Raw genomic sequence first — 20,608 nt, forward strand, 5'->3', positions numbered from 1 at the left:
ACCTCTCCAAACCAACCGTGGACAAGATGCATTACCCTCAGTAGCACACACAAAGAATCTCAGGAGCTGAAAGAAAAATTTCCTCTATAAAATTGATTTGAAGGTCACAAATCAAAACAAACAAATCTACCACAATTAGAATCTGTAACCTTTACCCTCATCCACGTGGATTCCCTCCACGCTAACTGCTTGAGCATGAGCTCTTTAAGCCTTGCCAGAAAGCTATACAAAACTAATTGCATATGCATGTTTAACCCTGTGTGGTGGATGCAGCTGGGGGGAGGAATCATAATACAGTCTTGTCATAGTTAAGTTAGATGGCATCTGTAATCCACTGGAACACACAAGTATCCATTTCATTTCACTCTAAATTATCATCTTGACAAAACCCACACATCACAACCCACACACCCAAGTTAGCCTGGAGCCCCAGTTTCTAAAAAAAAAAGTCTCTTTTTACAGCTGAACATTCAAGCCTCTTTCAGAACCACAGTACCTGAGAGGCCTAACCAGACAGTTCTGGTTCTGTGCTACTTGTCAGCTTCGTTTATAAAAGCAAATATCCAGACACACAGTGGGAAGGCTTATCAGGAGAAATCTACTGCAACGCAGCAGATCTCTATAGAGAAATGGCTGCTTATTTGATCTGTCTCACAATCCCTGCTTGAAAAGGAGCAGTTTTCTCAGCAGGGATGCCCTGGGGTTGATTACACTGTGGTGTCTGAAAAACAGTCCCATTCAGTCATCCAAGGGTGTTTTCCAGTCATGCTGTGAAGTCACATGTAAGGCAGAGGGCACAAAAAATTAAGCGTCAAATCGAACCAATCCCTTTACAAAAATGCCTTGGAAAAAAAAAGAAAATCTGTTGAGAGCTGTGCTCTGTGTTGTCCTAAGACAAGGTATGTGACTTCATGGGGTTTTGGCTTTGTTTTAATAGCAACTAGTAATAAGAAATCCTTACTAAAATTCTTGTAGGATCCTGTAATACAATATCAGTATGAGAAGAAACAAAAATGTTTTAAAATTAGAACTAGTGTATTTAAACAGCTTCTTATTCATATTACAGCAAATATCAAGTTGTTGTAGCAACTTACTTTTGTTGCTATTTCATGATTGGTATGTTTGAAACATTTTCTTTACAAAAATTAAGATTTACTCTTGCTTCTAGAAACTCACATCCTCTGTCATTCATACTACAATGCCCAGTCCATGTATTTGTCTTCTCACAAACCACTTTAATAGATCAAAATGCAGTAAACATTTTCAGATAAGCATTTCTAGCCCTTCAAAATCTTTAGCAGATAAATTTTGTAGAAAAACAAACAAATAAATAAACAAAAACAAACAAACAAACCACAAAAGAAAACCAAAACCAAACAAACCAAAACTGAAATACCTAAAATCTAGCTTAAATTTGGTTCAGTACTTTGAAGGAATCCTTATCAAAACATAAGAAGAGGAGAGAGTTTTATAGTTAAAGATGTGATTCTTCCATAGCACATGTGACTGTATAGAAGGGTACTGTCTGAAAATATCAACAGGAAGAAAAAACAAACACAAATTTAAAAAAAAAAAAAAAAAAAAAAAAAAAAACAACACAAAAAAAAACCCAAAAAACCCCCCAGAACTACCATCAAAACCAAGCCTTCTAGCCTTCTACTACAGTCACTGCTTTAGTGATTGTGATCATTTTGGAAGAATATATATAGGAAGACACAGTTGGAGAAGTAAGGTAAATACACAGATATACCAGATTCTGTGCTTTTGTACCAGTGTAAATGAGGAAAGCAGTGCAGTGTCAGCATGCAAGCTTCCATTTACAGTGGCCTGCACTGCTCCAAAAAACCTATAACATGGCATTTTTTAACTACAAAGGGTTTAATACAATGATGTTTAGAAGTACTTTAAAGTACTTTCTGATTTTATTAGAGGGCCCTAACAGCTAAATATTTTGCCAATAGGTGGCACCAGCACTAGTTAAATCAAGTGCAAAGAACACTGTCCTTACTGAGGAACAAGCCTTCCAACAAGTTTCCAACACTGCTGGGCACCAACATTAAACATATACTTTGGTATCACCAGATAAAAATAGTATAGAGGTCAGATAACTATGCAGTTCCTATGAGAAAGTCATCAGTCTGAAACCTGGTCCTCAGTCTACTCATCCTTTAATAATAGACACCTAATCCTTTTATAAAAGAAATATTTTTGGTCAGTTTTAGAGACTTAATTATGTCTCCTTAACCAGTAGCAAGGGTACACAATCCTGCTCAGGCATATTTATTGCTAGTCATGCAGTTGCACAAAGCTTCCTTGGCTAAGCAAAGCATAAATAGTATAAACAGTAGCTAAGCACTTAATGCTGCAGAGTAACGGCCACCTAAGTTGCACTAACTACTCCTCAGGTTTTTTGCTGTACCTTTTTCTATTGAAAACACTGCCTCAGAAAGCTCCCATGGCTCAAACTGATAGAGGCTCTCATGTGGGACCCCACCTGTATTCAGCTTTGGAGACTCCAGCACAGGAAAGACATGGGCCTGTTGGAGCAGATCCAAAGGAGAACCATGAAGATGATAAGAGGGATGGAACATCTCTCCCAAGAGGAAAGGCTGAGAGAACTGAGGTTGTTTAGCCTGGAGAAGAGAAGGCTCTGGGGAGAGCTGATTGCAGCCCTTCAGTACTTAAAAGAGGCCTGTAAGAAAGATGAGGACAGACTTTCTAGCAGGGCGTCTTGCTTTACGACAAGGGGTAATGGTTTTAAATCAAAAGGGGGTCAACTTACATAAGATAAAAGGAATAAGCCTTTTACAATGAAGGTGGTGAAACACTGGAACAGGTTGCCCAGAGAGGTGGTAGATGCCCCATCCCTGAAAACATTCAAACTCAGGTGGATGGGGCTCTGAGTAGCCTGATCTAGTTGAAGAGGTTTCTGCTCATTGCCAGGGGGTTCGAGTAAATGACCCTTAAAGGTCCCTTCCAATTCAAACCATTCTATGATTCTATATCCATGTACATATTATTCTATGCTTGCCCTACTCTTACAGTTTGAGAGTGGACATCAGGCTCAACAGAATGCTGGCCAGCCAAAGTTCAGCTGGCTGTAGCTGAACATCCAGACACTAAAGAAGCAGTTACATTTTCAGGACACTACTTTGCCATAGGAAAAAGGAAATAGCTACCAGTAAGACTCTCTCTCACCAGCTGGAATCAAAGCTAAGAGATGCCTATGACACTAAAAGCAAGAGCTCAGTTACTAGTAGGAAAGGAGAGATTTATATACATCCAACACCCATGCTCACACGTCATTGCAGACATGCACTAGGTTCTGGGGGAACAGATTAAAAAGAGAAAGATAGAATAAGACTGTGGAAACACACTTCCATTTTGCATAAATCTTACATTTAGTTATTCACCATTAAATCCAGGGGTAGCATTATGCTCTAGCATCCAGAAAGAGAAATATCGAAAGGTGACATTTAAGTAGTGTCTGTTCTCCAAAGATTTCAACAATCTTTGTGTTAGCAGTGACCTGTGCTAGGGTTTTTTTGTTGGCTTTGGTTTGTTTTAAGGAAGGCAGCACAGCTTTTTTCTTTAATCTTTTCTTCTTAATATTCAGGAACATATTAGATTCATTAGCATATTACGCAAAATGTCTCTATCTACTTCAGGAAAAACAAGACACAGAACAGCCTTCAGAACTAGATTTTAAGCCCCTACAGTTTCGATACCCCACTTGAAGTTTATTGTACATAGATAAAGCCTGAACATTTTTAATAGATGAAAACCTTAGTGGAATAACTGAAATGGCTTAGAAATCTGCCCTAAATTTGTGTGAACTATAAAAAGATTGTATTGCATGCCTCTGTTGGACATGTGTCAAGCAAAAAAATGTCACCTGTTTCTTGAGACACAATGTGAATAACTATTGGCTATTTAATAAATCAAAGCTTTAGCCACAATAGTCCCCACTGGCTAACATAGCCAGCAGTGGTTATCAACCCTGTTGATACAAGGTTGCCATAGGGCTGAACTAATAATAAAAGTCCATACCATAACACAAAACTTCAATGGACCGGCTAGTGCAATTTCTGTTGGATTTTTTTTTTAAATATGGATAGAAGTCAAGAACCCATAAAAACGCAGAACCAACTTCACCACAGAATAAGTGAAACCAGATCTATAATCTTTTTGTATCTATTCTGCAGTACCAGGCACCTGTAGCTTCAGAAAAAACATCTTCTGTTCAGTGTTTAGAACACTGGATAGTTAAATAGATGAAATCAAGTGAGATAGAGAAGAGTGAGACAGTAATTAATTGTAGGAACCTAAACTGTATAAAAATATTCCCCAAATCAATTCTTGTCTCAAAAAGACCAATGGCAGCACAAATGGAAATACAGGCTTAGCAAGATTGATTTTTCATAATGTACTCAGAGTTAACTTCCCTGTTTTCATTTTATTACTTTATGAAACAGACTTTCCATTAAATTAACTTTCATCTGAGAAATATTAATACCAATATCTATAATGTACACTTGAATTAAAACCAGCGCCAACTTTTCCTTTTATCTTAGTTTGACATAAGCAATATACCCTACTGGAATGCACATTCAGCTCTATTTTAGAATGTAAACAAAGTCTATTTGTCTAAGCAAAAATTTGGTCTGTAACTTTGCCATTAGTATCATCCCCTGAAGATATACCATAGTTTTACTACATTTTGAGAACCATAAAAACAGTATATATAATAAATGTAAATACAAATATAAGATGCATGTACTTTTAAAAAGGCAGATATTTCCAAAACATTGTGGAAGGATTTAAGAGCACTCTTTATTGTAACACAAAAATGAAGAGTCAAAATAAAGTCTGACAATTATGTTGTACCATTCCTTTTTCTGTGTTTTGAAAGAAGAACAGACTGAAACTCTGAAGAATGGATTGTATGAAAAAGAAAGAGGAAACAGGATTCTCAGCATATGAATTTGTAATGCCAGAAATCCTAGCTACAGCAAGCTGTAAAAAAAAAAAAATAAAATAAATGCATCATAGATATGACCTTTCTCATGATCCGTCAGCTTAGGGTAGGGGGATAATCACACCATGGGAGTTTCTGGAAGATTCAGACAAAAGAAACGTGAAATACTAAAGACATAGCATTCCTAAAATCTGTCTAAAAAACCCACACACACTGATTGCATATGTATGTCGGGAGTTCAAACAGCTTTTCAAAATGAAAACAACAGATGTGACTGAGCAAAATGGAATCTTACCTTTCTGCCTCTTCATTTGGGGAATATTGCTGATTGTGGTTGCCTGAACTATTTCCACTACAATTTGATACCTAGTTTTAAAAAGAGTAGGGAATAAGGATGAAGAGGGAGAAAAGAAGAAAAGATGGTATTAATTTTTTACAATGTGTTTCTCATACAGCACTTCAGAATTAATAAAAATCAAAACAGTTCCAGCTCCTTCTCACCTAGAAACAGATTAATTTCTCAGTATACCTGCAACCCAAGGAGCAATGTGCACATGGAGTAGAGAAAAAACATTATCTTGAAACAAAAAGAAAACATTCAACTAACAATAATATTACCCTCTTCTCTCAACTGCTGGCACTGAACAGATAATTCATATTCAGTAAACACAGTGTAAAGTCACACTCTAAACATTAAATGTCAGCTTTCTGTAGGAAACTAGGATGGGATTTCAGTTCAGAAGTAAAGAGCTGTCTGTAAGGTTCTTCCAGCTAATGGACTCAATACATATATGGAGCATATATAGCTCAGGAAAAGCAAAAAATTTCACTAAAACTTGTAAAACATTAAAGTACTATGCTCCAGGAATAATTAAAACATGTTTATTACCTAAAACTATACTACACATAACAGTAGACCATTAATGCAGCTAGCGAACTGAATTTTAAGTAAAACTGATTTTTCAACTAACAGGCACTATGCACTCAGCAAAGAAAATGACTGTCAGTTAAACCTTTCATAAATGTCAAAGACCTGGTCATAACAAACATTCAAATTCTTCTCAGTGCACTTACTTTGGTAGCTATCAATACTGGTAAGAAACCAAGTATTATAGCGAATTTGCTAACTATCAAGTTAACTCCTAGATGAAAGCTGAAGCTCCTGGAAAGGCTGCTATTTCTGTGACTACTTTTTCTCCATTTAAGAAAGAACCTCTGATCCTTAAAAAATATTTCCCTTCTTCCACATAAATCTTTATTTCACCAACATCACTCAATTTCCTCCATTTCTCTTGCCTCCTATAACTCTTTTAGGATTTTGATTGTCTCCAGCTCTTTCTACAGACACACAGTTTTATACACACAATATACACTCACTCACAACTACACTTCCAGAATTAATTTTTTTTCTGCAGCAATCTTTAGTCTACCCAAATCCTTCAATTATCAAGTTGAAACCTGAAAATCTGTTTGCAAAACTTCAATTTTTTTAACCCTATTTCCATTTGCCATTACTCTATCTTGGTTGTTTCCATCCACCACCACAGTTCCTGCCAAGTCCAGAGGAAGGACAACCCCATAGTAAGGGTGGCATTCTGGAGTGTAAGAAGTCCCACAGCTATTTCCCTGCTCAGACAGACTTCCCAAATTATTCAAGGCAGCTCACTTGGACTTCTGATGTCTTGGTTATGTGACCTGTAAATGCACTGCAACAACACTCATTCACCTCTCTCAGGTGTTGTAGGGTAACTGTGAATATTACAAATTTATCAAACTAGGTACAGAGAATCAAGTAAATACTGCACATGGAAGGTAGTTTCCACTTTTATCTTGCAACCTTTTTCCTTCTAAATTTACCCTCATTTGTTCACATTCATCGTTTTACATGTTTTCAATACCAATAGTATAACACAGCATCTCTTTTTTTTTTCTGTTCCTCATTGTATTATCTTAAGTATGGGAGATGCTCTGAGTTACATCCTCAAAGATACTATTTAGTCTGTTCCTCCTAAGTGCTGGGCTCTGGCTGTAAATACTCGATGAGACTGCTGTACAACACTGCAACACAGAAACACTAGCCTAGATACACTGCCAGACCATGACCCTTTCTCATTTAAAGTCTATTCCAAATATTCTAGCTGCTAGTGGTGTTGATGACCAAACATCTATGAAATTTTTAAATGTGATGTGTTAATTTAACTTTGAAGAAGTGACTGCACTTGATAAATTGGACCATTCATGGCCTCACATCCACATTACTTCTACCTTCCCACTTTTACCTCTTACCTATTTATCATATTCATGCCCTTCCCTCATTTCTTAAGTGAAAGATTATATAGAGCCAGTAATAATGGTCTTTCTTAAAATGAATTCTTACCATGAATACCTTTTGCTGCTGTAATAATAAATAACAAAATAAATAGAATGGTGATCTTGAAAGCAGAAGAAAAACTATCCACCAGTTTATTTCCTTATCACTATTTGCTCTCAACTATGTTTTTAATTCAGTGTGTCTTTAGTCTTTTTCTGACGGACAAAGTAAATTTTTTTCACAGCTGATGTGGAAGAATTCATCTTTTCTTCCTTATTTGTAGCAGACTTCCAATTAATCCATGCTAACTTCAATCTAAGGGGAAATGAAGGTGAAATTTCACTGTTTAACTTTTTCTTCTTCAAAGACATAGGGATAACACACTTTGTGAAAACTTGATAACGCAGGAATAAAAGTCTGCCTCCCTTCATGACAAGCAATAAAGAAATGAAACATTATGAAGAGTGGGTTTGAAGGACATTCATAGATAACCACACAGTGATTCCTTCTGTGAAAGCTTCGCTGGTTCGTTTGTTTTTTTCCCCCCAAACAAATTCAAGTTTTCAGAAGACAAAGTTCTGACAAAAAAACAAAAAAAGAAGGACAAAATAGCTCCTCAGAAATCAGCAAATTATTTTTTATGAAAGGGATGTTCCAACAAAAACAATAGAGATAAGTTCTGCTAAGCAATAAAGTGACCGAACATTAGAGGCCCACTACAGATGCTAACAAACTACAAGTTCAAAAGTATCTCCAAAATTAAAAGTCATTCCTGCACCATTTAAATAAGTTCTAAACTAAAAGTCATAAAAGAAATGCAGAAAATCAATACAATATTTCTTCTTACAGTAATGCTTCCAAGCTAGGAGAGAAACAAGATTTAGAAAATCCTCGAACCATTATTATCCTTTCAGGGAGAGCTATTTGCGTGGCAGAGAGCTTTACGCTTGCTTACAAGGAGATCTACACAGCCTCTCTCTCTTTTCTGATTTCCTGGCTAAGAACAACACACACCCTTCACCCAGAGGTTTCCACTGATCCAGCATCCAGCCAGGGATTTTCCCTGCTTTCCCCACCACAAATACCTGGTTTTAATCACAAGAAAGCCTAGCAAAACTTTGTTAATGAAATCAGTCTGGAAAGATGCCTTATGGCACTTCTCTTGAGTGCTCTCACATGCATACATCAAGGAGCACCCAGGAGTCCATGCCTTCTCGACTATGGTCAGTCAAGAGTCTCAGGAAATGTTTATCAGTGTCTCATGGCCTTTTGAATTGAGCAAGGTATTTTATGTTTATTTTATTAAATAGATAGTAATCAATCTGCAAAGTTAAGTATGGCAAGAAAGTTTCATACAAAAATAATGAGTTTCCTAGCAGCTGTAGTGCCTTGGGATAAATTTCCCTCAAAGCTAAATCTACACAGAAAATTGCTACTACTTATCTCTGTTCTTTACCAAAATGTTAGGTGACAGCATGAGCAGTAACAGGAGGAGGCTTACAGTTCATGAATGCCATGCATGGCTTAAAATAGGCACTGAAAACTTATTGCCAAATAAAAGCAAGGAAAGGAATTCTTGATGAACAGATTATTACCCAGAATAGCATCTAACTGGGAAACCTATTTATGTACACAATGCCAGTAATTTATTTGTTGTAAGAAGAAAACTGGAAGCATTTTCCCCATTCCCACCACTCCAATAGATGCTTCCTGTGCTTCTCAGTGATAATTGCACAGCAGCTTATTTATTTCTTCCTCTAACTCCTTCTTGATAGATTTTCCCTGTGGTTCATGAAGAATTACAACTAATTTTTTTTTTTTAATCCATACACCATATAGGGACCGCTGTTTGGTTTTCTTGATGCAAATCTGTAAAGTGTCACTGGTTAATCATGAAATCTTTGCTAAATATACTACACAAATTTGAGATGACTACAGGTTGGCCCATCTCTCTCTGAGTGCTCCCACAGTGCTGGAGCCCAAATAGAACACGAATATCTTCTCCCAAAGCGAAATGCTCTTTAACCACCATCTCAGAGACTGGCTTTATACAAAATGAGGAAGGAAGAACAATGCCTCCAAAATCAAATACTATTTCTCTTCAAAAAGACGATATATTTTCTCAGACATTTTCTATTAAAATACTGATCAGGCTCAGGCTGATCAACATTTTGTAGAGTGTAGAGGAACACGTTTCAAAAATGATGATAGTTGGACTCCATAGGCTAGAAAGCTAAAACGTAAGTGCAGCCAAAACCACACTATTTCATAAAGCAAACCTGCTCTCTGGTATTGCAGAACACAATTTCAAGTGACCTATCAGCTAAAAAGAGAACACACTGAGCATTAATGTGCTTGAACAACAACAACAGAAGAGTTGGGTTTCTTTTGAAGCAAGCAGATCCATTAGTGTGATTATGCTAATAAATATGTCAATTAGGTTTTAGGAAGAGTCTAATAGAGACTAATTTCTGCTCTCAGGAAAGACACACTGTCCCAGAGTAAAGAGCAAATTTTACAGCAGATGAACAATAAGTAGCCAAGCAACAGAATAATTTCACCATCACCTAAATGTATTTTCCTATCTCAGAAATGCAAGTGGTTTCTGAATCAAAGACAAGAACAAGAGAAAGTACAATGTTTTTATGCAGTCCACATGCTTCATCTTGGTTAGCCATTTCTTGGTCTGATCAAGCCAACTCTAATGGAAGTTCAGAGTCACAGTAGATGACACAGAATGCACCAAACAATGCTGATATGCCCATGTATTTCAGCTGTTGCTGCAGCCATTTAAGAAGACAAAGCTGACCTGCAGCAGCAACAGAAGGGAGTTGGGAAGAAATGCCGGTTCTGGCTGGTGGTAAGAGATTAGGACAAACACTCTGGAAATGGCTTCAGCAGCCCTCCAAAGTTTTGCTCTGCTCAACAAAACCAACTCAAGGACATCTAGAGAGGTTCTAAAACAGCAGTATCTCCATTCCCTGCTTCCCAATCATTTGTTCCTTATCCTTTCATATATCTCAGAAATCAGCTCAGCTATAAAGATAAGGCAAGCATAAAACACTGGTTCTTGGGCAAGCAGGTTTGACGTACAAGTAATATCTCATGTTAAGATTAAAGATGTAAGTAGGAAGAGATGAGATGGGGGTTGGAATGTGTATGAAAGTGACCAGGTGCTATTTGCATTAGAAAACAGGAAGATCAAACAAACTCATTATATGTAGGAGCTCAGTGGTGGTTTTTTTGATCTTTAAGGAATTCTTCAGAGTTCATTAATATGTTTGAGAAGGACGCGAGTGGCAAACACCTCCCTGCAATAGTCCAAGAATACATCTTATCCAGTGGCAAAATGTGCTGGAACTCAAACCCTTCTTTCCATGTTACAGAATCATAGCAAGCTGTTCTGAATGCTCAGTGTCCCTAGGGTCACAACAGTTCACAGCCACCAGACCACTGCAGTCAGTCATAAGTCATAAAGATAATGAGGAGATAACCACACATGTTAGTGGAAATTCAACATATTATTTCATCTAACTCTGCAGAAGCAAGCTGTAAAGAAGAGTCCAGTGTCCCTTTCCTACTCTTCAAGCATTTATACCTTTCAAAAGAACAGCCATCTCCAGTATACTACTAAGCAGCATTTTTATGCGTTTTCTGCCACTGAGCTAAAACGCTGACTATATGAGAGATCTAACAAATGTTGTGGCTTATCATCCTTACTCTCTCTGCTTCACCAAACAAAAAGAAATCTAAAATTAAAAAGAAAAATCACAATTCATTCAAAACTCAGTAATTGGCTGGAAAAGAAGCATGTTTAGTTTTGAATGAGCTACAGTGAAACATTAAATACCTCAGTTGTTTCAGGAACTCAACATCGGAGCTGCTGTTGATGAGCTTGATGAACTCCTCATAAGAAGGAGCATATGTGTAGTCTTTCTTCTGATGCTCATTCATCTGTTCTCTGTACTCCAGCTGGCTGAGTAGCATTCGGTTAATATAATCTGGATCACTCAGCAGTTCCACCACTGGTTTCAGTACTGAAGAAGAAAAATATTTTAAAACGAAATCCTTATGCTGAAGAATAACTGCTGTCTTTCAAAAGAAAATTGTAGATAAAGGCAAAAATTTTTATGCAAGCTGATAAAAATCCAAAAATACAAAACCGGTCTTCTGGAACACATAGTATAATTGAGATTCCATGTACCTTCCCGATAAAATTGTTTGTTCTATTGCGCAAATTGATGCACATTGACAAAGCTGAGCTCTATTTAGAAAATTCCAAGTGCTTTTGTTCTTTCTGCTGTGTGCTTTGAAGGCTATGACATTATAGCCACTATAAATGAAAATTTAAAAGTAAACGGAATCACACAATATACTTGAGACTTCGAAATTTCTGAATTTGACTTCAGTGACATAAAACATGCATAGTGTATTTATAATCACAATAAAGTGTATCTGATAAAATAAAGAGCAAACCAGAAATCCCTCAATTAAAAAAACCACACTAGATAAATCAAAGTCTAAAATAATGAACTAAACCTAATATGATGATTCAGTTATAAACACATCCTAAAGTCTATGGATTCTATGTATCTGAATATAAAAGGGCAGAATTATTCATATAAGCACTAAAAATAATGCCAAGGAAAACTGCAAAAGTGTTCCTCTATGAAAAAAATAGAAAATGGGAAAAGACAAATTGTGTTTTATCCTAAAATGTGCTAAACAGCCTGGCATCAAGTCGGGAGAGTTAAGTAAGTACATGCTCGATTTTGAGAATTTAAAGTGTCTTACTGGTTATCAAAGTAATTTAATTTCAGAACGTAAAAGTAGAGCATAAAGATATATATAATGAAGTTTGTAATTGCTAATATTGTATAGGTGCAAATGGTTAATCATCTCTGATCTTAGATCTACCTTTTGTTGCAAGTATTTCTGCAAGGACTATGCGCAAGCTGACAGATTGGACATCCTTTGAGGGTAGGAGACAATACACCAGGACTTGAGAACATTTTTGCAGAAATCTTACTTCTTCATCAGGGCTCCTCAAGCATGAGTGCAGCAAAAAAGGTCTTGGTGGATCTTCCTGCCTAAATGGAAAAAAATTTTAAAAAAATTAAAAAAAAAAAAGATAAAGGAAGGAAAGAAGAGAGAGAACTTACAGATCACTTGTATCATGATCAGTCGCTAACTGATAAAATGCTGCAGCATGAAGCACTGGGTGGGTGCTGTGCACCACTGAACACACACAGCAACATGCTGCTGGGTGAGCAAGCCCATGATAGCACAGTGTGTTGTTTGCAGATTTCTCATAAACAGGTTTTCAGATGACAGCTCTGAAAGAAACAAGGAGCAAACCTTCTGTGCCCAATACTGTTTCACAGGTGCCAATGTTTTTCTGGACTTCTCAGAACACGTTTGACAGAACGCTGCACCTTTTCTTTATACAGAAATAGCTGTAGAAGCAGAGACAAGGTACCCTAGCAGTTATTTCATGGCCACATGCCTGATGTGCTCCAGTCCATTTTAACAGCAAGGTGACCAAGCCAGTGGTTACAGCGAGACAGACACAGTGTCACCTGAGAGATGCCCTGGTAATTTACAAAGGCAGCCAGAACTGGTCTTCAGTAGAAGGCTCTAAGTTGCTACAAGGGCTTGGATCTGTCACGTCTCATACCAGTGCCTCCTCCCATTTTTCATAACATCTGCTTTCTTCCCAGATCTGGAGGCTGCTGTCCTGGTTAGTCAACTGACTCTTACTCACAGAGCTGCTCCAAGCCCATCGCCTCTGTATGTGAAAAAGTGACCAAGAACTGTATACAGTACAACCAAAAGTTTTCAGCTAGACACTGCTGTATGGCCACTAGTAACAGGCAGCATTGTTTAACAACTGATTTTTGCCTGTCAGTCTGGGAGGATGAAAATATGTTGGAATAGTAACAATAATTGTAATTTTGTTCTAATAATACAAGTAATTTGCCGTAAGGTGACGAAAATACGTTTTATAACTAATTTGGAGCACAACATGAATGTAAAGATGACATTTGGTTTTGATTTGACTGAAGCCTCTTATTCAATTACAAATCAAATGTTTTGTTTGCAAAGGTGGATCATGGAGGGGGTTTCAATTGTTATAAGTAAGACAAATTTCGAAACAAGGCCCTTAGAACAGCTTGGATGTAAATACTCTGTTCTGAGGAGCAGTGGTTTATGAAGATGATGTGTAATCTCCATTATCAACCAGCCCAGGTGGTACAGCTGACTGAGCTCAGAAAGATGTTTACCTTGTTCTGGTAGGATCTTTTCTCTGTGGCAGCTAAATATGTAGTTATTTTCCTCAGTGCATTTCCATTTCTCTTGCATATTCCATACCTATCCTAAAGCCTCCTCTACACCACATCAAACATTCCCCATCATGTTCTCCCCTAAAGGCATTCATTATTTATCCAAAACCAGACATGCCCCAGGCAGATCACTGACAAAGTCTGGGTCATTTACCTACAGCCACCTCTTACCGTGGAAATAAAGTCTTTGTTTTCCAGACAGGTTGTCGCACCCAAAGTCAGCCACCTAGAAACACAGCCAGAAGCATACGCAAAATGCTGGCAAACAGGATGACTTACAGGAAACATAGAATAGTTAAGGTTTAAAAAGACCTTTTAGATTGACAAGTCCAGCCATTAACCCAGGACCATCAAGTCCACCACTAAAGCATGTCCTTAAGTGCCACATCTACATGGATTTTTAACACTTTCAGGGACAGTGGTTCCACCACTTCCCTGGGCAGCCTGTTCCAATGCTCGACCATCCTTTCAGTGAGAAAGGTTTTCCTAACAATCTAAACCTTCCCTGGAACAACTTGAGGCCATTTCCTCTTGTCCTGTCACTTGTTACCTGGGAGAAGAGACCAATCCCCATCTGTCTACAACCTCCTTTCAGGTAGTTGTAGAGAGCAATAAGGTCTCCCCTGAGACTCCTCCAGGCTAAACAACCACAGCTTCCTCAGCCATTCCTCATAAGACTTGTCCTTCCCCAGCTCCGTTGCCCTTCTCTGGACACGCTCCAGCACCTCAACATCTTTCTTGCAGTGAGGGGCCCAAAACTAAACACAGGATTTCAGGTGCAGCTCACCAGTGCCGAGGACAGGGACTATCACTTCAGCTGATTCCTGTGTATTAGCAGCAATACAGAGTTAGAACTAAAAGCACGTGCAAAGCATGAAACAGAGCCATAATGCACATAAAATTTCACTGAACTGAGATTAGTCTTCTTTGTCTTCAGTATCTCTCTACAAGTCTCCTGAGAAATGCCAGTCTGTTTGGGACTGCAAACACACTGAAGCATTAACTGCATTTATAATATCACCCATGCAAGATAAGTCTGTCTCCCTGTTGTACAGATTTATTCCCAGTCAAGAGCCAACACATACAGCTTCTCCTAGTCGGACCTATGCCAGGACTTTTCTGACACACAGTCAACAGAACACAAATGGAAAATAGAACAGAATAAACAAGTACATAGACAAATATTTGATTCTTGCCCTTCTAATTTGTCTAATGTGTTCTTGCCTACAGGAATGCAAGGGAGGGTCAGAGCTGCATAGTCTTCAGTTTACAGGCCATTTAAGAAAATTTCAATTTTTTTCCTGGAGTTATCTCCATTACCTAAGAAGACAGGAATCTCTAGAAGAGGAATTCTTTCAATGGTCTTCCTAGACAAACTGTATCTAAATGTGATCTAAAAAGCAAGAAGAAAGATTTTTATGAAAAAATAGAAAAACAAAATCTTCAGGCAATTAAACTCTAAACAAGCCTTGCATATCAGTGCTAAATGGTTGTGTCAACAAATCCTGAAGTTTTCACTGCTTCTGGGCAAGAGAAATAAAAGGAAGACTGAAAGCAGGAGAGGAAGCACGAGGGGAGGCTTAACAGCTACAGCACAAATCAATATGCCAGTGATAGAAGACAAGACATGCAGCTTATATCCTCCTTTGCATGTATACAGGAAGCATTACACTTCTATCTGTCTCAATATTACCATTGATCAGCTTGCAGGGAAATACTGCGTGTCAACAAAAGGTCTGCCCAGTAAACAGCAACTCTTTTAATTCTGGCTTCCCCTTTAGTGATACACATAAAAAAGGGAGAAGTGAGCAATCACAGAACTATTAACATCACTGCTCAGTTACCAAACCACGTCTGTTTACTATCTTGGAGCAGGAGCTAAGATGTCCTGATCAGGCATATTATTAAGGCTTGATATAAAACCCAGATCTTCAACTCTGTGGGAACGTGGCATTGTTCATTTTGCAGAGACCAACAGGAAAAGTAGAAACTTAAGTGCAGCCCGCATGCACGTACCCAAAGCAGGCTCTCTCCAGTGTCAATAAAGATATTAAACACTATTAAATAACCTAAATAGTAACAGAGACATTATTTCTCTTCCCATCTAATTTTGAGCATGTGTTATTAGGACTGTGTGGTTGGATTTTCCAAACAAAAGGTCACTTAGTAATCATAGAAAACTCTGAACCAAAATTGTGTGCAGATATTTTTAGAGAAAGCTTTGAAAGCCCAGTCAATTATCCATAAATTCTGAGCACAACCGTGTGCAGTGAACTAATATAAATGTGGCACTCCAGCAAACAGTTCCAAAACAGGCATGATACAAGCTTTGTAAACCAGGCTCATCTAATCTGCTTTACAATACACAAATAATGGCAAGTGGCAACTTAATTCATTTGTGTCTTCTTGAACAATCAAGACTGAAGTAATGGTGACATTTATTGGTCTATCAAGACACAGGTGACTTCAGTGATTTAAAACAGTAGACAGAACTCTACACAGTATGCTTACAGGTCATATCCATCTTCACTCCCCCGTGAGCTACAAAGCCAGCCTTAACGTTGCCCAAGTTTCCTTTCCGTAATTTTCATTTTATGAAAAGCCTGCTCTGAATTTTTAAGACTATCCAATACTTTTTCATAGTGTCAGAAAGCAAAGGGATTTCCTTCAGCTGCCCCTCAAAGCACTGGAAGATAGAGCAGCAGAATATGAACATAGAACCATAGATAGGGCCTGCCAAAGTGAATTCCTTTGTACTAGTCTGTTCTAAGCTGTACTTTTCTTTGGGAACAAAATGACACCTACTGGAACTATCCTTGCTCTGAGACTGCTTTGTGCAATTACCGACTGTGTATCCCACAGAATGTCATCAATATTAGAACTTTACCCCTTACTGCTGCAAACCTGCAAGTTCATCCAGCATTTTATAAAGGAAAGAAGAACAGCAGATTTGCTGTGGTATTGCTGAAGACACTACAAGTGTTATAGAAATATCATAATTTCCTTTTCCATACCATAACTAAACAATTCTGCGCTAATATCAGCACCTCCTTAACAACAATCCTTCATTTCTCAGGAATGCAGAACCCACAGCTGTTCCATAATACTGAACTATCACCTGGGCTTCCAGGTTTCCTAATACACTGACCTCATGGAAATATCTTTTTTTTTTTTCCCTAGGATCTACTCTCGATATCCACATTTTTGACCAGGACCATCTGGTAACTCTCTCTACTGTAAAGACTCACTGCAGTCAGGAGTATTAAAAGACTCCTGGTATTTGTGGTTGGGCATATGCTCCTGATGCAAGGCATCTTTGAAGAACATGATATGTCAGTCTGCTTTGAAATTAGGAAGAAAGCAACTAAATAAATTATGCACACACCCCTCTTCCCCTGAACAAAAAAAAAAAAAAAATACACACCAAAAAACTCCAGAGCATCTTAAAAAGCATTAACAACTCCTCTACAGGAAATTACTTCAGGGTTCTTTTTTCCATTAAATAAATAGATAGACAGATCACAAAGTGTTCCCTTCAGCCTTGTGATTTCTTTACTTAGTCTTTCAAGAGAGAGTCCTGCAGAGATACATTTAAGTCTTAATCAGTACAATTGTGAGTTGAAGTGCACATGCAACTCGCTCTAAATGACTGGCATCAGTATATTCAACATTCACCACGCACTTCCATTAAACTGATTCTGAGAACTACCAGAACCACAGGCAGGCTGCATCTCTTCACTTGTATCACCCTCAGAGCTCTAAATTTCTTGACAGTGCAGCAAAGTAAAAATTGCTTGATCTATTTGAGCTAAGAAAGGAAAAAAATAAATTTAGACCTTTACAAGCCAGAATAACAAAATACACCTGAAAAAAAAAGTACCTACTGAAAGAAAAAAAAAAAACAAACCCACAACTCTGAAAACAAACCACATCAAACCCAGAAAGCACAACAAGGACAAAGCCAAACCCAAAATTTCCACAGCTGCCATTTTATCATGATAAATCAGCAAGCTTTATAAATCACTTCAACTAATGCTTATTGTGAATAAAATTATTTATACATGCCACAGCTACCTCTTTCAGGAAAAAGCATTTGATACGTCACACTAATAACAGATGCAAAGAGTGTACAAATGGCTTACAAGCTTTGGACTGACCACATCAGCACCAGGACATCCTAATGCTTCTTGTGGTGTCTAGGTTATATTCAACCATTAACAGACACGCCAAACTTCCAACACTGAAGCTTGAGAGCAATGGTGAGCCTTAGACCTGGTGCTACTCATGAGTTGACTTGACTAATCTGCTCTTGGCTTTTTGTTACTATTTTCTACTCAGCACCTTCGTACAGCTGCTCTCATTGCAAAAAATATCTACAGTTTCATACTAATCCCCTTGATACACCTTTCCAGAGGCTGATTGTGAGAAACAGTTCTGGATATTCCTGGTTTGTGGGTGGCAAATGGAATTATAAAAGAAAAACAAGACTTGTGGGAGGAGTTTAGTTGCTATCCAGGTAACTTGGATGTATCTACAGGATTAACCAAATTAAATCTAAGTTCTTAAACTCCCTTTGCATCAGTCTGCTCTTGATCAGTTTGTGGTGGTAGCACCTTTTATTTTAACTATCTTATCACAAGACATACTGAAATCACAAAAAATTGAAGTTATATATACTATACACGGGAAGGTACTCACATGGGCTAAGAAAATTATGAACTGAGTTCATAATTCTACGTATTACCCTGTTAGTAATACATAGAAAACAAAAGGAATATTATCAAAACATGAATGATACAAACTTTAATCCCCAAACTGCTTATCATATTGATCACTCAAACAGTAACTTCCCCACAGCACTCTCCCCACTCATACTTTTCAAGAGTTTTGAGCTCTTAACTATGGGTTCTGAATCAGCCCTAGAAGCAGCCCCCAGGCACTAACATTGCTAAGTTTGGGCACACATATACATAAAAACACTTCAGAGTATCTCCCATCAGAGATTGTGTAGTAGTTAACTATCCAGAAGCAGCCCGCAATACCATGTATTCATATTTCTAGAAACCAATTCTTCCTCTGTCTTTGGGATCAAAGGTGCCCCAACTGTGGGTTAAAGACAGTTTACAACCAAAAAATGTAGGAAAAAAAATAGTAGTAATAATAATAGTAACGACGACAATAAGAATAATAAATCGGCATCCCTGTGACCTCTTTGAGGTTTGTTCAAAAAGCAGGGGGTTCAAGGGGTTCAAGAAGAGGCAAGGATTACTACCTTCACAACCCACTTGTCTACTGTACTGGTTTTGGTTGGGGTAATTTTCTTCACAATGGCTAGTATGGGGCTACATTTTAGATTCGTGCTGAAAACCGTGATGATAATATACAGATGGTTTTGTTATTGCTAAGCAGCGCTTTGGACAGCATCAAGGCCCTTTTCTGCTTCTTGAATCATCCTGATGCTGGGGGGGCACAAAAAGTTGAGAGGAGACACAGCCAGGACAGCTGACCTCAACTGACCAAAGGGATATTCCATACCATATGACATCATGCTCAGTATATAAAGGTGGGGAAAGAAGAAGGAAGAGGGGGACATTTGAAGTGATGATGTCTGTCTTTCCAAGTCACCGTTACATGTGATGAAGCCCTGCTCTCCTGGGGATGGCAGAACACCTGCCTGTCCATGGGAAGTGGTATATGAATTCCTTGTTTTGCTCTGTTTGCATGTTGTGGCTTTTCCTTTACCTATTAAACTGTCTTTATCTCAACCATGCGTTTTCTCACTTTTACTTCTCCCATTCTCTCCCAAGGCCACTGGTGGGTGAGTGAGCAGTTTGCATGGGGCTTAGTTGCTGCCTGGGGTTAAACCACGACACCTACTTATTTCATGTAGAAAATCTTATTTTGCCTATGCTGCACCCAGCACAGGACTTTATTTATCAAATATTAATTGTTCTGTAATAATACCTGAGGCAGTTATTCTTAGCCCACAATAAGTGTAAGGGAACTGCCTCTTCCTTTCACGTGGACAGCTTCACAGAAAGACTCTTACTTTGTGTTTGTACCTTGCTAAGTCCTTCTGACATGATTTCATCTAGAAGAATAGCTATCTCTTGCTTTCAACAAACATGCTACCAGAGAAAGATTACATTCCTGGCATCGCTCAGCAGCACAAATTTCATCTGTAGTGTGTGAGCACAATGTCACCTTTCTGCTGACTTTGCCATAGTACGTACAAAGCATTTAAACCCTCTCTCCATCTGCCAAGAAACATTGAGCCCTGTGCAACTTCCATACAGCTCCCTGGACCAAGTTTGGATGAGGAGCTTGAGGATATTCTAGTGCTTCACAACTTGTATCATGCAGCATTGTGCTGCTGATCTATCAGGCACATTAAAACCAGATCTACCTCCCGGTGAATTCACAGCCTTCCTGTGAAAAACAGTCAATGGATCCAGTTCCAACCCCTACAAATTCAAGTGGGGTTGGTTTGGGGTTTTTTTGTTTGTTTAACCCGCTATCACATTAATGCTTGACGGGATTTTTTTCACTACCATGTTAATGCATCCTGCCTTATTCAGCACTGACTAAGTGCCTTTACCACTCCCATGTGAAAAAGTTAACTGGAAAATAACCAAGAGAATTCATTTTAGCTCTACATAGTGACAATAACAATCCAACAAAGACCAGATGAAGTGGTCATAACTCTCAGTAGACAAGATATCTCATCAATAATCAGCATCAATAATATTTAATAATTCTGCAATTCTAGATTCTACATCCCCAGCTTCAAACAGAAAAACATGTAGATTTAAAATAAAAAAACTTTAAAATCAACATCCTCATTCTTTAACTGTTCAAATCAAACTCTTCCCAAAAGCAAGTGCTTGACTGTGATAAAGGACAAGTGCAAGCGTAATACTTAAAAATCAAGGAGCACACTTAGGAGCTTTACCTGACCAAGAGATTTCTACCACA

General features: G+C 38.1%; 1 protein-coding gene across 1 annotated transcript in view; it reads right to left on the reverse strand.

Annotated features, from left to right (window-relative positions):
- The window catches only part of SNX25 (sorting nexin 25), a 78,593-nt gene that overhangs the window by 36,802 nt on the left and 21,183 nt on the right, over positions 1–20,608 (reverse strand). The window contains exons 4-6 of the mRNA XM_027735446.2: positions 12,207–12,379; positions 11,140–11,326; positions 5,274–5,344 (exon numbers count right to left, since the gene is read on the reverse strand). Coding sequence (XP_027591247.1) covers positions 5,274–5,344; positions 11,140–11,326; positions 12,207–12,379 — 431 coding nt within the window. The remainder of the gene's footprint in view (positions 1–5,273; positions 5,345–11,139; positions 11,327–12,206; positions 12,380–20,608) is intronic.

This window comes from Pipra filicauda, unplaced genomic scaffold (genome assembly GCF_003945595.2).
Source record: "Pipra filicauda isolate LSUMZ 115617 unplaced genomic scaffold, ASM394559v2 scaffold67_size6003252_pilon, whole genome shotgun sequence".
Taxonomy (NCBI): domain Eukaryota; kingdom Metazoa; phylum Chordata; class Aves; order Passeriformes; family Pipridae; genus Pipra; species Pipra filicauda.